Genomic DNA, 20,777 nt, shown 5'->3' on the forward strand with positions numbered 1-20,777 from the left:
TACAAATAAAGGCCAAACAAGCACGTGACCAACACACACTGATGACCATTTCACAAGGACAGTAGCTGTAGCAGAAGTCACACACTTCTTTGTCGACTATTTTACTCTTTTATTTTATTAGTCCTTTACATTAGACCATGAACTGATAAAGAAAGGGTTTGTGAGCATTTTGTTTATTTGTTGTTTGTCTTACAACCGCCACCGTAGCTGGGATTATGAGCAAGAAAACAGAACTCGCCTGCCTGCATTCTGCAATCTACTGAAGTCTAGCAGTGAGATTTTAAACACTGTAACTTTATAAGGTTCTTTCAGTACATGCTTAAGTAATTATTCCAAAAGCAAAATTAATATATGGGATAGGCTTAGGTTGCCATGTGACTGCGTTGACACTGAAGTCAAATCTTCAATGTGCAGGCGCAGAATCGTGTCACATAAGAGATCCCAAATTACTTGCATGCGTACCCAGGTGGTTGTTGTCTCATCTGTATAAAGTTTAGCCTCAGCATAAGAACGTAAGAACATTTATTGACATGAAGTGTTCAGATCATTTGGGACTCGGTGATCTGTGCAGCTTGCTGTGAATGATTGGCCTTCCATAGTTAGGTTTACACACACGAATCAATTGGATTCACAAAAATCAGCCCTATATATGGATCACTAAAGACAAGCACTTCTATAATCTGAGTCACACAGTGGGCCATCGCTGCATTATCTGCCTCTCAGAATTACAAGACCTCTGTTGCGTACCAGAGGAGGAGATTACTGTCTGAATCTGTCATCTGTTCTGCATGTCAGTCTGTTTACCTCTTTTCACTTGAAGCACATATTATGCCTTCTCAGCATGTGCAGAAAAAAAGGTTACTTTTTGATTTGCTCTTTGTGTGATTTGTCAAAGCGTAAAGACTCTCACTAACATGCCAGACAATACAAGCAGAATGTCACGTCATGTCAGCACCTTGTATCATTCAGTTGTCAGGCACGTTTTAGCAGTGAACCTTATTTTGGACATAATTGATTGTGTGGGCCGTAGAGTCAAATGTTGGCTACAGAACGCTTCTGTTACCCGACTGTGAAAACGATGAGGGCCAGGTCTGAGCTGGAGGAAAGCTTTGCTGCTCTCTGGCTCCCACTGGGTTGTTTCAGAGCCCCTTCTGTAGGCAAACCTGCCACCCTAGCATACCAACTGTTGGAGCTTTACTGTTCACTTTGAACCAAGCACTCTGTATCTGCCATAAGACAATCTAAACCTTTCTAAATATGAATGAGAAATGCCTGTTTTCCCTTAGTCTTTAAGTTAAGGGCACACAGATTAGCTGGCTTGAAGTGGATTTGAACCCCTCAGGAAAACTGTAACTTTAGGTGAGTAATTTTCAGCAGACAGTCAACAGCTGCATTTGAGACAAACTAGTGACTCGGTGTGACTTTTTCTTAAATATACTCTGTATGTTCAAGTCACGGCTTCATCTGCAGCACGTCTAATGTGCTAGTGTGATTACATCAAACATGTGGCATGATGCGTGGCGCCGCTTGATGTCAAAGAGGCTTGACTCTCAGCTGAGTACACACCTCATTGAGCCTGTTGGTGAATACTAAGTTCCCTAATGTAGGTCATGATGCCCTACTTTTCCCTCTCGCATTGGCAGGGTTACATTAACTGCACAAAGTAACCTACATACTGCTGTAAAGAAATGATCCAGATGAAGTTATGCTGCATAATTTATCAGTGTGGTTGTCAGCAAAAGTGAACCAGTATAAGGTGAGATGTGATTATGACATTAAAGTAATTGTGATAGAAAGAAAAGAAGAAGCAAAACACATTAATAAAGCACATCCATCTGCAGAAAGAAGCATACATAAGAAGCATAAATGTCTGTCTAGACAGATTCTTTTATTTATTTATTTATTTATGTATTTATTTATTTATTTATTCTACCGTTTTTAAACCTGCAGTCTGAGAGAAGACTGCAGGTTTACTTGTGGTTCCTAGGGTATTTAAAAGTAGAATGGGAGGCAGAGCGTTGAGCTTTCAGGCCCCTCTTCAGTTCCCAGTTTGGATTCGGGAGATGAACACCCTACTTCTAAGATGAGGCTTAAAGCTTCCCTTTTTTTAAAGCTTACAGTTAGAGCTGGATCAGGGGACCCCGAATCCTCCCTTAGTTATGCTGCAATATGCCTAGACTGATGGGGGATTCCCATGATGCACTAACTCACCTCACCTCTGTGTTTATACACCACTCTGCATTTAATTATTAATTATTCATCTCTGGCCCTCTTACTCTTCTCCTCAGCAGAACCAGGCTCAGGGAGTGGAGGTTCCTTCCTGTTAAAAGGAAGTTTTTCCTTCCCACTGTCGCCAAGTGCTTGCTCAGAGAATGTTGTTTGATTATTGGGGTTTTCCCTGTATTACTGTTGAGTCTTTACCTTACAATATAAAAAGCCTTGGGGCGACTGGTGTTACTGGCGCTGGATAAATTAAATTAAACTAATTCTTAAAATGTTTGGATTTTCAGATGCAGGGAATAGATGTAAAAATGCAAAGTTTGGTTTTACAGGAGCAACACTTACACTTTGTATGGACTAAGTCCCGTGTCAGTTTTATTGGGTTTGAAAATATTATTAGCCCAAACCCATTGCTTGGAAGATTCATTCAAACAAGGCTTGAGTATAACATACTATATGTTTTTGTTGAATAATGATAAAACTTGGTAGCAGATACCAATATATAATTTAGCATTACATTACTGATGTGTGTATTGTGACACTTCATACAAAGCAGAAATGTTTTCTCTTTAGTCTGCAATTTATTATTTATGACCCAAGTGATGTCACATGTTTATAATCCAGTGAGCATGTTATAAACCCAGACTGAGCTGCCACCAAAGAAGCATTAGTAAATGGATTCAGTATATCTTAAGTCTGTATAGTTAAACTATACAGATAATGTGATGTAACATCAACATCACACACTGATTTTGTGAATTTCCAAATCACCTTGTTTTGTTTCAGTGTCGTCATTACAGGCATGTAGTGGGATTATTGTAGCCATTATTTCCACAGTGGTTTACAGAGTGAGAAAACTGAGTTGTAATGATATTTCTTGTGATGCTGTTGTAACAGCAGGAGGCTTTAGCTACAAGACTACTGTTGAGTAGTCGTGAGGAGTCCCTGACTATTCACTCAGGCACAGTTACCACCTCCTTCCTTCCCCCGCCACACACACGCACTCATCTTACTTGCATATTCTTCCACCCACTCGCGTAGCTCCAGAGAAAATGGGCGTCCTTGTTGCTATATTTCAGACAGACGTAACTCTGCTCCTGTCATGTTTTGAAATGATACCTTTTTTTTGTGCGTGAGTGTCGGGTGAGCATTCACGTTTAATTCAACCACTTGAATCTAACTTTGCTTATAGGTGAGCTTTGGTGTCTTGTTATATTATAGGGTAACACAGGCTTCTGGGGAGCAGTTAGACTTGCATTACTTGCCTCAGTTGATGTATGACTCAAACATTTGTGTGTTCAGCTGTGCAGCGTGCTGTAGGTGGAGCCTCACTTAGGAGAACCTTGTTGTGTTTTTTTTTTTCTGCCTCTCTTAGAGGAGGCGTGTTGGCCCAATGAATTCATTTTGTACAAGTTGATATTTGGATTTGCATGTTGGAGGGTTAACTCTGGCTGCAAGTCTGTTTTTCATTGCCTTCTCCTGCTCTGTAATTGAGTGAGCTCGATATTTTTCAGCACTTCTTTTTACACTCACAACAGGAAGCGGGAAAAACAAGGTGTGTTTCCTTAGTATGTTTTTGGTGGCCAGCTGGAGAGAGACGACCAGAGTTAAAGGAGAGGAAAACAAGAAGGTGAGGGCTGCTGTTGCTGTGCTGGTGGCTGACTGAGGAAATGTGTGTACGCAACACAATCTGTTCAGGCAGCACCGTTCTTCACACTGTTTTCTGTGGCTTATTGCGGGGGGGAGGGCTTTACTTACACAAACCTTGAGGGACTTTTTTTTTCTGCTAGTTTTGCCTTTCCTTTCTCACTATTGGTTTGTCATCCTCTTGATGCATCACACTACACAGATGAGGTAGCACTGAATTCATTTTTCAGCCAGTTTATGTTCTCTTGTTCTTTTCCTGTTGCTCTGTCTTCAGGCTGATCACGCTCTACCCCTCCCCCTGGCTCTTTTTCACTCTACTCAACTCCTCACTCTGTTGCTCTGCTTCCTCATTACTCTCTCTCTCTCTCTGGCACTCCCCTGTTTGTGTGTATTGTGTGGGTGTGCACTAATGGGCGGGAGTTTCTCCACCAGCCTCCAATTGGCTGGCGTAGACCTACGAGGATTGGATGTATGCTGTGTAGAGTGAGAGAGAGAGTGAGAGAAGAGGAGGGGGGGTGGAGAACTCCAGCAGGCTGGGGTCAGGGGGAAAGCGGAGATGGAGTGCGTGGGTGTTTTTGTTTTGAGATGGCAGGGTTTGAAATCAGGAGAAGAACGAGTCAGCTCTACTGTCAGTGGCGTACTGAGCTTATAGGCCGTGACTCCGGCACCGTCTCTCCTCTTGCCATTCTCTTTCTCTTTTCCTGTTCTGCCATGTGCAGCTGTGCTTCCCTCTTCTCCTCTCCTGCAGCTCGTGCTGCCCTAGCACCCAAATGCAGCCCACCCCTGGCTCTGAGAGCGTGAGCCTCTTTCAGGGTGGAGGCGCTGCCGGGGCTGCTGGTGCCGCCACCGCCAGCAGGAAACTGTCCAAAAGAATACTAACACAGGCGTCGTGGAGTAGCTTTCTTTGGTGATGGTGAGTTGCCTCCTCTCGTTCCTTCTGACTTTTTTTTTTTTTCCAAAATCGAGCACAAATTTGTGTTTATAGTAGCTGTACCTTGGAGTAGAGCTGTTTTTAAATCTGTGGTGTTTCTGTTAGATTGCACAGAACTGTAAAGGACACTCCTGGAGTATTTTATTCTTTAGATTCTTCAGATTTCTGCATGTCAGGACTGACTAATGCGAAGAAGAATTTAGGAAGATATAAAATTACACCAACATCCTGCCAAATGCTCATGGCTTTAGCAGGAGACCAGCCATCTTGGATCCCCCCCACCCCTCGAAATCATACCATCTAAAGTTGTAGTTGGTTATAGTGAAACTGTAGTTGATAGAACATGGGATAGTGACTGTTGGTTGCTTTAAAACATAGCAATGCTTAATTTGTGCAACTTTCCTGCCTTTTTACATTTTATTTTATTTATTTTTTGTATCGGGGCCCGTGCCTTTCCTTGTCCATGGCATGTTTAGACATGAGAAGATGAAGCAGATAAGACAGCCAGTTTTTTCATTTGGCTTTCAAACAAAGAATTCCCCAGTTCAGTTTAACTGTAAAGTCCAAAAGCCCAAAAGGCTTATTTTTGCTTTTTTTTTTTTTTTTTTTTTTGCTTTTGCTTTTCAACCAGCTTATTATTTAATTGTAAAAACACATCTAAAGTATGAGTTTGTCTGCTGTGCCTCTTACCCCTTGCCTGATTCTTACGTGATCTACTGGCCACGTCTGTGCTTAAGCTCCAGATATCAAGCAGTGTTCATATTTTCTGCAGCAAAAAGGGGAAAAAAAGATGCTTAAAATTATTGCCGTTAAAGTCTTACAAATCTGCTTTAGATGCTGTGCTGCTTCATAATCTGTGTAAACCCATGGCTCTGCTTCCCCTAAACAGATTTGCTGAGGTTGGATGCTACTGTAAAGAACAACTCTTCTCCATTTAGAAATGTTGGAGGCTTTTCATAATCTGTGCATTGAAAGGCTAAAAACCTTCCCAAGCCCGGCCTGATTGCGTCGCATGACATCATAAATAAATCTTCTTGTCTTTGTGCAGACATTGGAGCAATGTTCTTGGGATTTCTTTCCTGACCTCTGTGTTTTTTGGGGTTTTTTTTTTTTTTTTAGTTGAGTTATCACCACGGAAGTTGCTTAAAAAACAGTCCAAAAATATGGCTATGTACAACAAAAATACTAACAGAAATTAGGAATGCTTTAAAACAATATGTATCAGGTTTTCTGGGATTCATTTGCGTTTCATTTATATTTCCAGGTTAAAAGGCTGTAGGTCCATCTTCAAGCATGGACTTTGTTTTGATAGGTTTATCTTTCCTGCTTTGTTCCTCTCCGGTGGATTTGAAAATGTCATCTGACAATCTGGAGCGGTCTGTTAGGAGGAACGCCATGCTCCCCATGCCTCCAGCAGCTGATAGAGCCATCTCATTTGTTTTTGTTCCATCCTGATATGGTCATCTTTGTTTGTCTCTCTCTCTCGCTCTCTCTCTCTCTCTCACACACACACACACACACTCTGAGTCTGTAACTGTACTATGTGCCATGTGCTTTGCGACTGAAGCCTGTGTGCTGCCTAGGCCACCATCTGCACTCGCATCAGTAGCTTCAGAGTGCAGATCCTCTCCTCAGTTTACCTGCTGAGTGGACATGTGCTCACTGAAAAGGTGGACTTCTCCATTTAAAAAAAAAAAAAGAAGAAGAAGAAGAAGGGGGGAGGAAAAAAGAGGACAGTGTTTGTTGGCAGCTAGTCTGTTGGTCTGTTTCATTGCTTGGACAGAACTGAGCACTAATGAGACTGCCCATCATGTGCACCCAGAGAGAAAGCCCCCCTCTCCCTTAATACCTCCTACATGGCAAGCTAGACCGCTAGATCTCTCCTGCAGCCTTTCCATCCCCTCATTAGGGCTTTCTTCTTTGAAAGCCATGTGTTTCAGTCACATTAATTTTTCTTGCTTTCCCCACTACCTTCTTTCCTTTCAGCTTTTCCACGTGTCCCCGTTAATTGTTTCCGTTGTGTCATGCACTCCACATGCCTCTGAGAACTTAGAATAGCAGCAGAGAGCATTTATAAAAACACAAACTTTCAGAATTTTACAAATTGGACCGTTGGGATATTGAGCGGTAACTTTCGTTTGAGCTGCTGGAGATCATTTGGCTTCACTGGGAAATTTGAAATACTCTTGGGTAACTGCACTGTCTCCTCTTTTGAATGTTCCTACTCCAACTGCTAGCAACAATGATGAGTAAAATAGTCAAAACTTAACTGTGCATTTTCCTTTGTTTTCTCCTTGTCTTGTTCAGGGCATCTGGCGTATTCCAGTAGATGAGATTGATCGCCCGGGTAGTTTTGCATCTCATATGAACCGATCCATTGTCCTCTTGCTGGAGGTGCTGTCTCAGCTTAAGGATCACGATACTCTGCTGAAAGTCTCTTTCATGCTGCAGAGAACCCCTGACCAGGGAAAGTAAGCACCACGTTCTGTGTGATGATGTTAATTCTGTCATGTGTCTTTTATTCGTTCCATGACATCTCTATTCCTTCTTTCTGAAGGAAGTATTTACGGGATGTTGATCGCCAGGTTTTGGCCAAGAGAGCATTTTTCCTAACTGTAAAAGTCCTGGAAGACAATCTGAACAGTCTCACTGGGGTAAGACTACTACAGCCCACTGTATACATGCACGGCCGAGAGCCGCTCAGTATTTTACACATCTGGCATGCACCCACTTCATGTTTTGACAGGTTCTGTTCTTTTTCAGGTGTCTGAGCAGCTTCAGAAAGCGCCTGCGCCCTCCATGGGGGAGATGACCACAACAGACACATCCAACAAGCCCAATTCAGATGACAGCAAACACGCCGTGCCTAAGAAGCCTGGACTCACAGAGGGTGCCTGTGCTACTGATCCAGGTCCAAGAGAAGCCTCCCAGGCGCAACTCACCCCAGCGCCAGTACCGTCAATAGATAAAGGGAGTAAGATTCAGGAGGGCTACCCTGGGAAGGCAGAGACTCCTGGGAATGAGGGGCATAAAGCAGGGCCTGCAGAACCCATGGACCTGGACATCTGCCACTGGAGAAAACCCTCTAATGCCACAGATTCTCAGGGCACCCAAACACAGGCTGAGACCTCAGTGAGTGGCACTGAGCCTCAGCAGAAAGTGACTGACATCAGCCGGACACCAGAGCTCTCTCTGGAGGAGCTAAGTATCAGTTCCAGACAGCAGCAGCTTCAAGGCTCAGCACCCAAAATCACCGTGGCAGCGAGCGGGACTGATCAGGGGTTACTACGAAAGCCGAACAGGAAGAGGAAACTTCTAGAGGATGTAGAGTCTGGAAAAACCCTCCTGCTTGATGCCTACAGAGTGTGGCAACAAGGCCAGAAAGTCATGACCTACGACCTGGGGCGCATTGAAAAGATAATGTCAGAGACTTATATGCTCATAAAACAGGTAAACCTCTTGCAGATGTGCCACACCACATGTCTTCACTGTGCACATATAGGTAACATTATTGTCGCAATAACTGCATTGCATTTTTTTCAATGGTATTTTGCAAAGTCATACATTCTTAATGAGAATCCTCCTAAAATAATTTGGACTCGGGAAACCCCTTTTCTAACTGAATTAGTAACAGTACTCCTACTGACAATCAGGGACTTTCCCACTTTGAGTTTTCGAGCTCTGCAGCAAATACAGCTCAAGGTGCGGTTGTTTTTACTCTGAGTAACCCAAATTCAACCCCTGTGTCTCCCGTCCTTTTGCTGTTATTTCTAAAATAGATTGCTGCCTCTAAATGTAGTTGTTTGGTATTTTTAAATAGGAATAGCCATATTTTCTCTCTTTTGCTCGCTCTCTCTGTCTCTCTCATGCTATATATATCTATCTCTAAAGCATGCAAAAACCACAGTGGCTCAGTCACTGCTGATTTAAAGATACAGTGAAATTTATCACTGCATTTCACTTTATTTATTCCTGTGATTGGCCTCTTAACTTTTCACATTGATATATATTGTATTCAGGTTCTGCACTGAAAAGCAAATTGTTTTCTCATGTCAGCCCCGGCTAGTTTTTGCCTTCAAAGTATAATTGATAGTGAAAGATTGTTTTTACACTGCCAGCACAACTGATGCAAAGTGTGCTGTGACAAAGTGCATACACACAAACCAAAACTTTGTAGGATATTTCTAGAAACAGAAGGCTTCTTTTAATGAATTATGTTAAGATAAAATAGAATAGCCATGTAGTTCCCATTGGAAAAATATAAACTTTGAAAATATAGCAAGAATGAGATAAGAAATTGAATGGAGTGGTTTGCATCGTTTGGTTGGTTTTTCTGGGCGCTTCGCTTTGCAGCCAAGATTCTTTTTCCTGTGCTCTTTAAGACACAGCTTAGAGAATAATTTTCTCAGAGCCGTACCTAAAAGCCAGAGCCAACATGTTTCCTGTCACCAAATCATGCAATTAATAAGCCTGGACATTTTCCAAAGCCATCTTGTAGTTCTGTACCTACTTACACAAACTCCAAAGGCTTTGTTTCCTCTTTTCTTTTTTTTCCCCCCAGAACACACCTGCACACAGTTATATTTTAAATCTGTACCTTTTGATTTTTTTCATTTTTGTTTATTTCAGCAGTGCTGCATATCACACTGAAGACATTTTTCATTCTCTAACCTCTCTGCTGAGGTGTTAAAACAAAAACCCACTAAGTGTATGTAGACTGAGCATTTCCTGCCATCAAAGTATTTCAGCTTGACGAGTACAGAATAATGGTTGCTCATTGTTACCTCAAAAAGGATCCTCAAATGCGCATCATCATGTGAACATTGCGTTGGTTCAGAATTTGTTCAAATGACAGCTCTCGATTGTTTGCAAACTCTGTCTGTTAATGAGGGCATTGCAGTTCTCTAGAAAGTGGTGTTGGTCCTCCATAACTGTCAGTCAGATACTTTTGGGGCATTTTTATTTTGTTTTGTTTTTTTTGCATTAATAAGATTAACCTTGTTGTAAATGAGATCTAACTGCAGGATATTAATAGTTTTATTTCAGATTATTTGTTGAAATTTCCCTTTTTTTAAAAGAATGGTAAACATAAGGGATTTTTGAGAAGTTCTAACTGGCAAATAAGCAGGCACACACATGCATCCTTGTGTGTTTGTGGGGAGGAAGTTCAACAAGTAAAGAGTTTGCAGAGAGCTAGAGATGAAAGCAGAGGGCTGTCCTCTGTGACATGTTGAAGCTTGACTCAGTCTCTTTCTACAATAAGCAGTTTGAAAACTCGATTGAGGATGCTGTAAATTCCCTCCCTTTGGGGGTCCCTGAATTGCTGCAGACAGCGAACGTCGCTGTAAACATGCTCACGCAGCTGTTAAAGCTGCCACAGACAAAAATTCGATAGAGGAAAAATAAAGTCCCCCTAAATATTTGTCCTCTCACAGGCCTTACGCCCACTCCTCTGGGTGGAAGTTGTCTGCTTAACTCATACAGACAACTATGTCTCGCAGTCACAGAGGAACTTTAACATTTGCCTATAAACTGGAAAACATTTGGACAACAAAGACCTGTGATTGGCTAAATTCTCCAATCGGGGCTTAATTTTCTAAAACCTGAAAACAGTCAGTGGTAGATTCTAGATCTTTCTCCGAGTACTTGAGTTACAATATGCTGAAAGGTTATTATCAAATTTGTGTCCCCGAAGATGCCAAAACCTGGCTGCCTACTCCAGCTTCGAGTGTGCGGTGTTGTTCTCTAGCTAAGCTTGCCAACTCCCACACATCCACCAGCTGAACTACGCCTTTCTTTACTTGTGCTAATGATCAGATGCGAAAGCTGAGGAGAGAAAAAATCGTGCTGGCTCAGAATCAGATTAAGTTGTTGTCGGTTTGGCGTTGCTGTATGAGGATTAATTAACACGGTATGTTTCTCAGGACAGGTCACTTCAGAAATCTGATGAATTTGTGGTGCTATAATCATTGCTTCTGTGTTTATACTGGAAGGAAACGTATGTGAAAAAGTTGACATTGTGGAATCTGATTATCTGTAGATACACTGCGTTCCTCTGCCCTAAAATCCTTATTCTGCCTTTTCTCCTGTCTCAGGTTGATGAGGATGTAGCTCTGGACCAGGCTGTGAAGTTCTGTCAGATACAGTTGGCCACTTCTGCCCAAAGACAGGTAAACCTTTGTAACTCAGCATGTTCATCTGCTACACCCACACCTTCACATTTTCTCTCATCCTTGTGGTGTAGCTCACTGTAGCACGTGCTTAACTATGGTCTTTTCCTTCATTATTAAAGATGATGCACAAAAAAACTCCTGGGATGTGCGTTGCATAGTGAAACACAAATTTTAAGGTTTTCTTTCAAAACAAATTAACAGGACGCCAGAAATGTCTGATAAACTACAATCTTCTAGCTCGCCCACCTGGCAAATCCAGCAAGTTCAATTCTCGTGTTACATGTCTGCTGATTTAGCTCATAATAGCACTTCTTATAATATATGTTCTGTGTTATGTGTGGGGTTAAGCATGCAGCATCTGTAGTAAAATGTGCTAAAGTGATGACTAACTTGGTAATTCCCAGACTTCAAGTCTAACCTGCTCCTGCCTGCCAGTGCTAAATATAGCCCAAAGCGTGGTGTGAATGCTCCCTGTTGTCCCTTCAGCCTCACTCAGTCGCTGCCAAACTTGTCATCGTTTTCAGCGTGGCACTGATATTCAGGTTGTTTATTTGCACAGGCAGTATGCATATGATGTCTTTCATTTTATAAGGTAAAGTGATAGAAACGAGTAAATACTTAAAGTGTCTGTGTAATCGCAGACAATCAGCTAGTGCCTAAGCACGTTATCTCAATTTTGTCTCCAGTACACGCATTCCTCATTGAATCATTACTTGCTCTGCCTCACTCTGGATCAGTGTCTCCCCCCCCCTTCCTCTCATCCCTCCTCCTGCCCACACAGTCATCAAGGGTCTCTCTGCCCACATCCTGTTGTCACGGTGATGTTCCCTGAACTTCAGGCTCATGTGTACCACAGTTGTAAGCAAAATAAATCCGTGTTTTTTTTTTCCCCCAGTTCAGCGATCGCACCATCTTATTTTCTGCATGATTCCTTTTGTTCGTCTCGGTCTTTTCATTCGTTTGTCTACTTTCCACGCGAGGCTTGACTCATAGATGATTGCAGAGCTGCAAGACACCATGTGTAAAAACTACAGTTGTTAATTAGTAGCAGTAAATTATATTTTTGTTTTTATCTACATGTATTTAATTTCACAGTATTTTGTTTAGCTTCTTAAACAATTATAACAATTTTAACGTGCATAAAGAAGTGAATTCTTTATTTAACTTATACTGGGCCTTTGTGCAGCCACCTCAGTTCACCATCTGTCTTTAACTAGGGATCCTCTCCCTTTAAGACCAATGTCCTTTTAAGACATTTTTTTTTCTGATTTGCTGTACTTCATAAACAGCATGCCACAGAAATTCAATCTCACTGACATCACACAGAGCCAGGAGTAGAAAAAACTCTGTAAAGAGCCTTTAGCTCACTTCAGGGACTGTATGCTGACTTTACCGGATGTTTGTAAATGTGGTGTCTTATGTTATTACAGTTTAGAATAATTTAGAATAATTTAAATGTGAGAAAATTGAAATAATGTATAAATAATGCCATTATTAAGGTTGCAGAAGCCTAAACCCAGATGCATCCACACTCAAAAAGAATTAAAATTTGACCACTTTATTTCATCATGATCATTTATATTGGATGACTAATACTTAACAGCTCATACATGGATTCTTAACAAGACACAGTCATGCCGCCTGGCTGCCGGAGCCAAAGGAAAATCACCAGCATTGTAATTTATTTTTTTAACCACCTTCTCAGTGTTTTTTTCCATATAAGCTAATACAGACGTATTGCCTTTACTATGTGCATAGTCATCTGCCCAAAGGCCCATTGTGAGCCAGGAAAATCACTGAATTACTCTGATAGGTGGTCTGTATGCACTGGTGAGTGTCCTTGCAGGATGTGAAAAACGGAGGGTGCTTTTCTACATCAAAGCTCATTCTGTAGTCTTATCTAACTGCTGTTAATGTGTAATTATTGTGGCACCATCGCCTGTTGCGGTTTGCATTTGCTTACATTTGTATGTGGTGGGTAATGTAGATCGTAGCTTGAGGAAATGATTTTTCTGTTTTTTCCCTGCTGCTTGCAGATTCACACATTTCCTTCAAGCCCCCACAAATAGAGGGGGAGGGAGAGGGAGAGAGTCCTTTGAGTGCTGAGCTGGAAAATCAGCTGTGTTGTCCTCTGTCTTGTTTTCACTGGAGGAGTCCTTAAAATTTGCTGTCACCTGGTGAATGTGAACTGAGGGGCTATACAAAAGCCCAGTATAAGTTAAATAAGGATAACACTGAATTGGTGGAGGTATTTTATTAGAAAAGACTCCTGTATTTGAGCTGGAACAACATTATGGGTTTACTTCAGTAAATATGTTTTGTTTGCTTCACAGTGAAATGCCAGTATTGCTTCATTTTTGGAGGGCAGTTTAATGGAAAAAGTTTGTTTCCGCTGTGTCGGAAAGATCTGCCGCGGCTCTAATCTGATCGAAAGCCCGATCTGTGATGGCAGAGAACAGTCTTTCAGTTCATTGTTGGACCTCGACCACACGGGAACGCTCAACCCTGAATACTGGCTTCATGCGACGTGCTGCAATCTAGTTTTTCTAAGCGCACAGTCCAGCTGACTTGTTGGTGTCTCTATTGGGGATGTTTAATTCATGAGATATGAATCATCAAAGCCGGCTACGGAGCTACTGCTTGCTTACTCGAAGCTACTGTGCTGCTCTGCGTTGGGCTGGAGGATCTTTTGCTCTCCAAGCCTTAGGAAGGCTACTCTGCTTGTTTAATTTTGCCTGTTCTCTGCTGTTTGAATCCCATGGGAAGCTTCACTGCACGCAGCTGTGAAGCCGAGTGCAATTTGGCTTCATCTCCCTGCAGACACCCAGGGAGAACTGGGACGAGAGCTCTGTTATTGCCAAATTTTCTTGAGCTAACGTACTATATCTGTCAAAGGCCACTTGTCATGACAGAATATACACTATGACCCTAGATGTCTTAACAGAGCTGTAGCAGATGCAGTTTAGCTTTCACAGATTCTTTTGCAAGTATGAAGTCATATTTGCCTCTTTTTCATCCCTGCATAATTAATGCTGTACATGTCCATGTAGCCTTCTAGTCAATATGAAATGAATTCATTCCTGAATTTCTCACTTTTTGGCTCGGTTTGCACAATAGACCGAGCATCTTGTGTGTCTTGTGCTTAGAAAAGCTGTTTTTCATCCAACTTTTTATCCATTTAGATGTAAAAACTAGAGGAGAAGGTGTATTTATTCCTTTTAACTGTGCTCCTCTGTGTTGCCATGACAGCGGCTGTGGGAGCAGGGCGGCTGTTGTCATAGGTTGTTTGTGCAGCTCTTGTGTTTATAAGTGGTCCTCAAAAGGACATCCACCAAAGTGGCTCAGATCTGAGCTCACCATAACCCAACACACAGTCCAGCGGGCAAGTGCTGCGAGCCCGTGAAACCCCGAGGAGCGGCACCGAAACTCTGTAAAGGATTCATTACTTGTTGTGTGAAAGAGGCAAAACTAGCACGGCTGATGTGTGTTTGAAAAGTGCAGATATATCGACTCTGCTTCTCTGAGTCTCGCAGCAGATCTGTCTAGGGGGAGGAGGATGTACAGTACTCAGAAGTCTGCCGGAGCAGGGGGTGGTTAGCCAAGGTCAGTCACACCTCCTCATGAACGCTGCTTTGTCTTCTTTTTGGTTTTTTCTGTCTTCAGCAGGCTTCGAGCGATGCCCCGACCACACCTAAGTACACAAAGGAGCAACGAGACCTCTTCTTCCCCGCCTCCCTACCGACGCCCGTCCTGGTCAGCCACTCCACCTGCCACCCGCTGTCCACCCAGGACAGCCAAACCAAGGTGGTGTACGAGCCCTGAGCAAGCTGCCCAGACCTCAGACCTCAGGCTTCCACGATCAGCCACAGCACAGGAGAGGAGCCAGCCACTCTGCTGCAGCCATGGCCTTCCTGCCACAGACAGGTACAGCGGCCTCCTCCCACACACATCAAATGTTGCGACGTCCTCTGATTCTGCAGGCAAAAATTGATGCAGTTTTTCCATTAAATTCTGCTGCTTTAAGTGGAGCTCCAGTTTCTAATGATGCTACAGTGCCTGTGTCCGTGTGACCAGCAGGGGGCGCCTGTGGGTTTCAGCAGCTCAGTTACATAACAGCAAGCTCTGGCCTGGTTATGTTTTGCCTTTTGGGTTTTGTCAGTCCACCAACAAGAGTTTGAGAAATTCACATCCTCCAGATTGTGACTCTGTGTGCCTACGTGAGCTCCTCGAAGGCTTTGGCTTAATCATAATGAATATTCAGCTTATCTTGTGTTTGATATCAAAACATGTCATTCTTTCCTCTTTAGGTTTTTAGGATGAGTAGAACTGACATTTCTAAAGGCTGAGAGCTTGAATCTGTAGTATGCAAATTCAATGTGTGAACCTTTTCTTTGTGGTCAGTAGATTTAGCATCAGTTAGTTAGAATAATCAGTTGACACCATTTGATGACTGTCATGATGTTGTTGAGGAAGTTTAAAAAAAATGTTTTCTTTTTTCTTTTGCCTTTCTTACCTGTTTCCACTCTTGAGACACAGAAAGGTAGTTTAAACAAACCTTTAATTTTCAAGGGGCAAGCTCCCTCAGGGTTTTTACACAGGGAGAATAACAGATATGGATGCTGCGAGTTGGCACTCATTCACAGTTTTCAGAAAATGAATATACATAGGGATGTTTAAGTTGCACTGACAGACATGAATGAAACATTTTATCATTCATTAGCTGGTAACCAGGCGGTAGTGAAGGACAGGCTGCCAGTCAGTCACAGGACAGACTATTATTCACACTCACATTCACACCTGCAGGCAGCTTAGAACCAGTGAATCTTTCATGTGTGTCTGTGTACAGAGGAGAAAACACATGTGGGCAAACCAACTCACAGTAGGAGTTATATTTTCTTAACCATGTACGCAATAAGGGAAATAAAAAAAGACAAAGGCAACTTGCAGGTTTAGTAGTTTTTTTGTTTTTTTTGTTTTTTTTATGTTTGACTAATAAAGCTGAATTAAGTCTCAGCGCTCAGAATACCGGGTATTACACTTCTACCACCATCACAGATTTCAGATCAGGGTTCTTTGTGTGTGTCCTCTCTCTGTCATACCTGGCATTTTAATGAACATTGCTTCCCATCATCGTCCAACCATTTGCAGCAGACGGCTGCCCCTCCCTGAACCTGCTTCTACAGGAGGTCTCTTCCTGTTCTTCCCCACAGCCCCCCCCCAGAAGGGATTGTGGGAGTTCTCACACTAATATTGCAGAGTGGGTTTTTTTGTTATTTGTTTTGGTTTTTTTGGTCTTACAATATAAGGCAACTTCAGGCGACCATTGCTGGGAACTGGCAGCTCCCCAACATGTCAATATTTATCTTGGTTTTTGGTCCATTTCATCATTTTTACAGCTAAACAGAACTTCATATGGACTCATTAGTGGTCATGTGAGAATTAGAAATTGTCCTTGAAGTACAAATATCTCTTGCTGTGACACACTGGTGGCATTATTGAATTGCATTCATCATTCATTTAGCGAGAGCGTAACCAGGAGCTGCATATTATGAAGTTGTATAGCTTCATTTCCATTTCCTAAACTTGCATGACCTTTGAAGTCGGTGAAAACACATGCAAAAGTGTGTTTGCATGTGCGTGCAAACACACACGGGTCGGTATGAAGCAGCACTGCACTGATGTGTGTTATGTAACGGTTTCCTAGGCAACATTACGGGTGAAGACTGAAAACGTATTAGATAATTTTTGTTTTCAGATTTGTGTCCGTGTCTGAGCTGCAGGGGGAATTTTTGCAGTTAGTGTTAGCAGCAGTGTTCCTGCAATCATTACAAATGCTTGTCTAATGAATGAGGCTGTGAGGTCCCAATCAAAGGGAAACTTGTTACTGTCAATTGTCTGCTAATAAATGCCAAATATAAGAAGATTTATTACAAAATAATCCCCTCATTCATCGGCGACCTGTAAACAATCAGTCGCTTGTGAGTGTTCCTGATGACTTTCATGGGACCTCCAGTCAAAAACACATTTCTGTGTGTGTGCAGCCTCTAATCGTGATAAAGAAGGAAAGCAGAGAGGAAGTGAAATGGTACGCAACGCAACTTTGGTTTCCAATGCTTTTGATTTATTCTGAAAAGAAATGTTTCTTGTCAGTGTCCAGTTGATTTGCTATAAAAGCTGACATTTTACAATTTGCTGCAATATTTATTTTTTTTATACACTGATTTATTTGTTTTGATTTATAAATTTAAAGCACAGTTTTTGGGCGGTTGCAAAGTATTTTGTTGGGTCGAATCAATCCCTAACATGTTATTTGTTGCCCGCAGAGGAGCGGGAGGAGCCTGCAGAGGGACTTTTGTACCGACAGCAGGAGTCGCACCTTTGCCAGCAGATGAAACTCGCCACTGTGTCCCAGCAGGGGCAGGAATCAGCAGCAGGCTGGTTTCAGGAGGAAACTGCCACATGTAGCACAACACAACCTTGCCCAGGTCATTACCTAAGAATCAAAGTGTCTTACAAAAACATGCGTAGATTGAATTCAACAGATAATGCGCATAACAGCACCGTTAGTGACTGTGCACGCCTTCTTTTTTTTTTCTTCCACGCTCTTTCTCTCAGACCAGCAGCAGTATGCCAGCAATGACCAGTCGAAGCTTCCAGACCCCAGCCGAATCCGCTCCAGAGTCCCACCCAACATGCCAAAGCTTTTCATCCCTTCCACCGTTACCAAGTTCCCGCCAGAAATCACAGTAACGCCTCCGACCCCCACGCTTCTCTCCCCCAAAGGCAGCATCTCAGAGGAAACCAAACAGAGACTTAAGGTAAGCACTCTGAATTACCACGCACACGGCTCTCTGTGGTCCCAGCACTCAACAGTGACCCCTGCTGTCTGCTCCTGTACAGAACGTCATCCTGTCGTCCCAGTCCGCAGCCACAGTCAAAAAGGACACTCTGACCCAGCCGGCACTGGAGGTGCAGGAGACATCCAGCCAGGAGTCGTCTCTGGAGAGCGAGTCGGACGAGGAGGACGACTACATGGACATCTGAGCCTCGGAAGGCCTCTGAACTCATGACACATCCAGGCCTGACTTTGCCAAACTCCACTTCCCCCAATTCTTAAAAGCAACAACAAAAACACCAGGATGTTCATACCTCTGCAGCTGTCTGTGTTGATGCTCTTGTCCCCTCACGTGCATTGCAAAAAAAACAAAATCCCTGCACTCCCACTGCAGTATTCTCATCGGCCGTCATGTCGCAGTGTTGCTCTGGTGATGATGTATATGACAGACAATGATGGCTTTCGTCTCACAGCATGTCTGTAATGTGCCATTTATGCATATCACTCTTTAGCTTTTTGAGCTCTCCTGTGCCCAACTTGGGGGGAAAAGAAAAAAAAAAATCAGCCTTTAAAGCGAGCCAGTCCCGTGTTTATGCATCTTCTCGTATGTTGTGTGCTAACTGTATCGCCAAGCTGCAGCTTTCCAGTCGTCTCAAGAGCCCACCAAGCTGAGGCGCCTCGGTCTGGATGGGCGCTCAGCAGCATGCACCTGCTGTCCTCCACTCTGATAGTTTACTTGGGCATGAGACGTTCATCTCCAGGACACAATGCATCGCTACACGAAATATTTCAAAGGACACAAGAACAATCGGCTGCGTTTGATGTTCGCCCGTGGAGCCAACGAGCCACGCGGCCTCATGACATGTAGCAGGTTGAAAATGTTTACACTTAACATTCGGGATGTTTTTCAGTTTGCACTTAACTTTGCGCTATTTTTGTACTCACTGTATTCCTTGTACTATTTTTTTCTTTCTTTTCTTTCATGTGCATTTGTAGCTAAGAGGAACAGTTCTTACCAGGATGGACCTCCCTGTCACCAGCACTGATCTGTAATCATATGGGAAGGGGTTATTGGAAATTAGCTTTTTTTTTTTTTTTCTTTTTTTTTTGTACGCATCACAATCCAAGTATCTTTCCGACATGTTTTGGCTTTAAGCGGTTGACTCTTAAGCTCGAGAAGCGCTTTTCGTGATCTTTCCCGATCTTTCACGCGTCCCGAGGAGGACTCTCTAATCCCAATGCCTTTCCATTGAAACCATTTTGGTAAATTTGTCACAATCTAGCTTAACTCAGAGGAAGACAACAGAATGTTTTTTAAAGATTGTTTTGTTTTCTATACAAGATGTTAAAGAAAGCTATTTACTGATTATGTTTCTTGAAAGTTGTCTAAAATGTAATTTTTAAAAGAAAGCCTACAAGTGAATAATTGTAAACTATCACCCTTGATAAAAGAAGAAAAGTTTTGTATTTTATTTCACGATTATTTTTTGGTGTAAGATAGTTTTTCTATTGTTCTGCCGAGCTTCTGGGAATGTATCACGGCTAAAGAGGGCGAGCAGGTCGAAGGCTTGAGCTCAAGCTTCGCCCGGCTCCCCTCTGGTGCAGGCTGCTGAAGTGGAACTGTTCTCTGTGTCTGGACTGAATGCATTATAGATGTCAAACCAAAAATATATTTGAGAAACACATGATCTGCACTGTGTGTGCTGTTTGTTATCAGCTGCAATGCGTGCATCAAATTACATGGTTTGTTTGGGGAAACCAGCTGTAACTTATAAGAGCCGTGGATGCAGACTGATATGGTGCAGATGGAGATCCTCATCATACAGCGTGTAAGTGCTTACATGCTGTTGCTTGACTTCACTTGATTGCTGAAAAAGTTGTGACGTCAGAAATGTTGGGGTGCTGTGTAAAATGTAAATAAAAGCAGAATGGAATAATTAGCAAATTAATTAAAAATAATAATTTTTCTGTAATTTCCAGCACCCTGAGGGAAACGGTAGCATGTTGACCGCTCTGTTGCATCACCCGTTCTTTTGTTCTTTTAACACTGCTGACATATTTTCCAACTTTTGCATCATAATGTTTCAGGCTTCAGAGCGTCCTTTGTTCTATCTTTAATTTCTTAAGGCACCAAATGTTTTCACTGGCTGACTGGTCTACTCTGCAGACAGCCCAGTTTAGCACTCAAGCATGCTGCTGTGACATGTGCAGACTGTGCTTTGGCGTTGGCTTGCTGATATAAACGATGATTTCCCTGAAAGCAGTCTGCATAATAGAATGTGTCACTCCTAATCCTGTAAATATTAATGGTCCCTTCTCAAACCTGCTGCTTACGTTCATGTTTTACCCACATGAACTCTGAGCGGTGAACTCCTCCCCACGTTTACCTCTGATAGACTCAGCCTGTCTTATGTTCTTTTTTATACCCAATCATCTTACTAATTAACCTTATTCATTCTGAGATGCTTTTTTAGGTGATTTCTCAGTGTTAACTCTTGATGTGGTTTCTTTATAATATAAACAGTTTTAATTTCCTTTTTTAACATTTGCCTTTTACACAGCGCCCCAACATTTTTTGAAACTCTGTACATTAGTTTTATTTCCAAGTATAAACACTCATCGTCCACTCTCTTACCTACACCTTGCTAGTACTGGGTTGGACTTTCATGGCACAGATTCAACAAGGTGCTGGAATCCTTCCTCAGATTTTGGTTCATATTAACATCCCAGATGTTTTCTGTCTAATTGATATTTAGTGTCGGTGGAGACCATTGGAGTACGTGACAACTCATTGTCATGTTCAAGAAACCAGCTCGAGATGATCTGAGCTTTGTGACATGGTGTGCTGTCCTGTTAGATGATGGGTACACTGTGGTCATAAAGGGATGGATATGGTCAGCAGCAATAGAATGTGGGGTGTCAGTTGGTACATAAGGTTCAAAACTGTGCTAACAAAATTTCCTCCACATCA

General features: G+C 42.5%; 1 protein-coding gene across 1 annotated transcript in view; it reads left to right on the forward strand.

Moving 5' to 3' along the window:
• The window catches only part of cabin1 (calcineurin binding protein 1), a 37,758-nt gene extending 18,264 nt beyond the window's left edge, over positions 1-19,494 (forward strand). The window contains 9 exon segments of the mRNA XM_013271579.3: positions 7,106-7,269; positions 7,356-7,452; positions 7,562-8,248; positions 10,894-10,968; positions 14,638-14,775; positions 14,778-14,895; positions 17,295-17,456; positions 17,587-17,789; positions 17,872-19,494. Of these exon segments, the coding sequence (XP_013127033.2) occupies positions 7,106-7,269; positions 7,356-7,452; positions 7,562-8,248; positions 10,894-10,968; positions 14,638-14,775; positions 14,778-14,895; positions 17,295-17,456; positions 17,587-17,789; positions 17,872-18,015 (1,788 nt within the window). The 3' untranslated portion in view covers positions 18,016-19,494.
• Positions 19,495-20,777: the final 1,283 nt, after the last annotated feature.

The sequence above is a fragment of the Oreochromis niloticus genome, linkage group LG12 (genome assembly GCF_001858045.2).
Source record: "Oreochromis niloticus isolate F11D_XX linkage group LG12, O_niloticus_UMD_NMBU, whole genome shotgun sequence".
Classification (NCBI taxonomy): Eukaryota; Metazoa; Chordata; class Actinopteri; order Cichliformes; family Cichlidae; genus Oreochromis; species Oreochromis niloticus.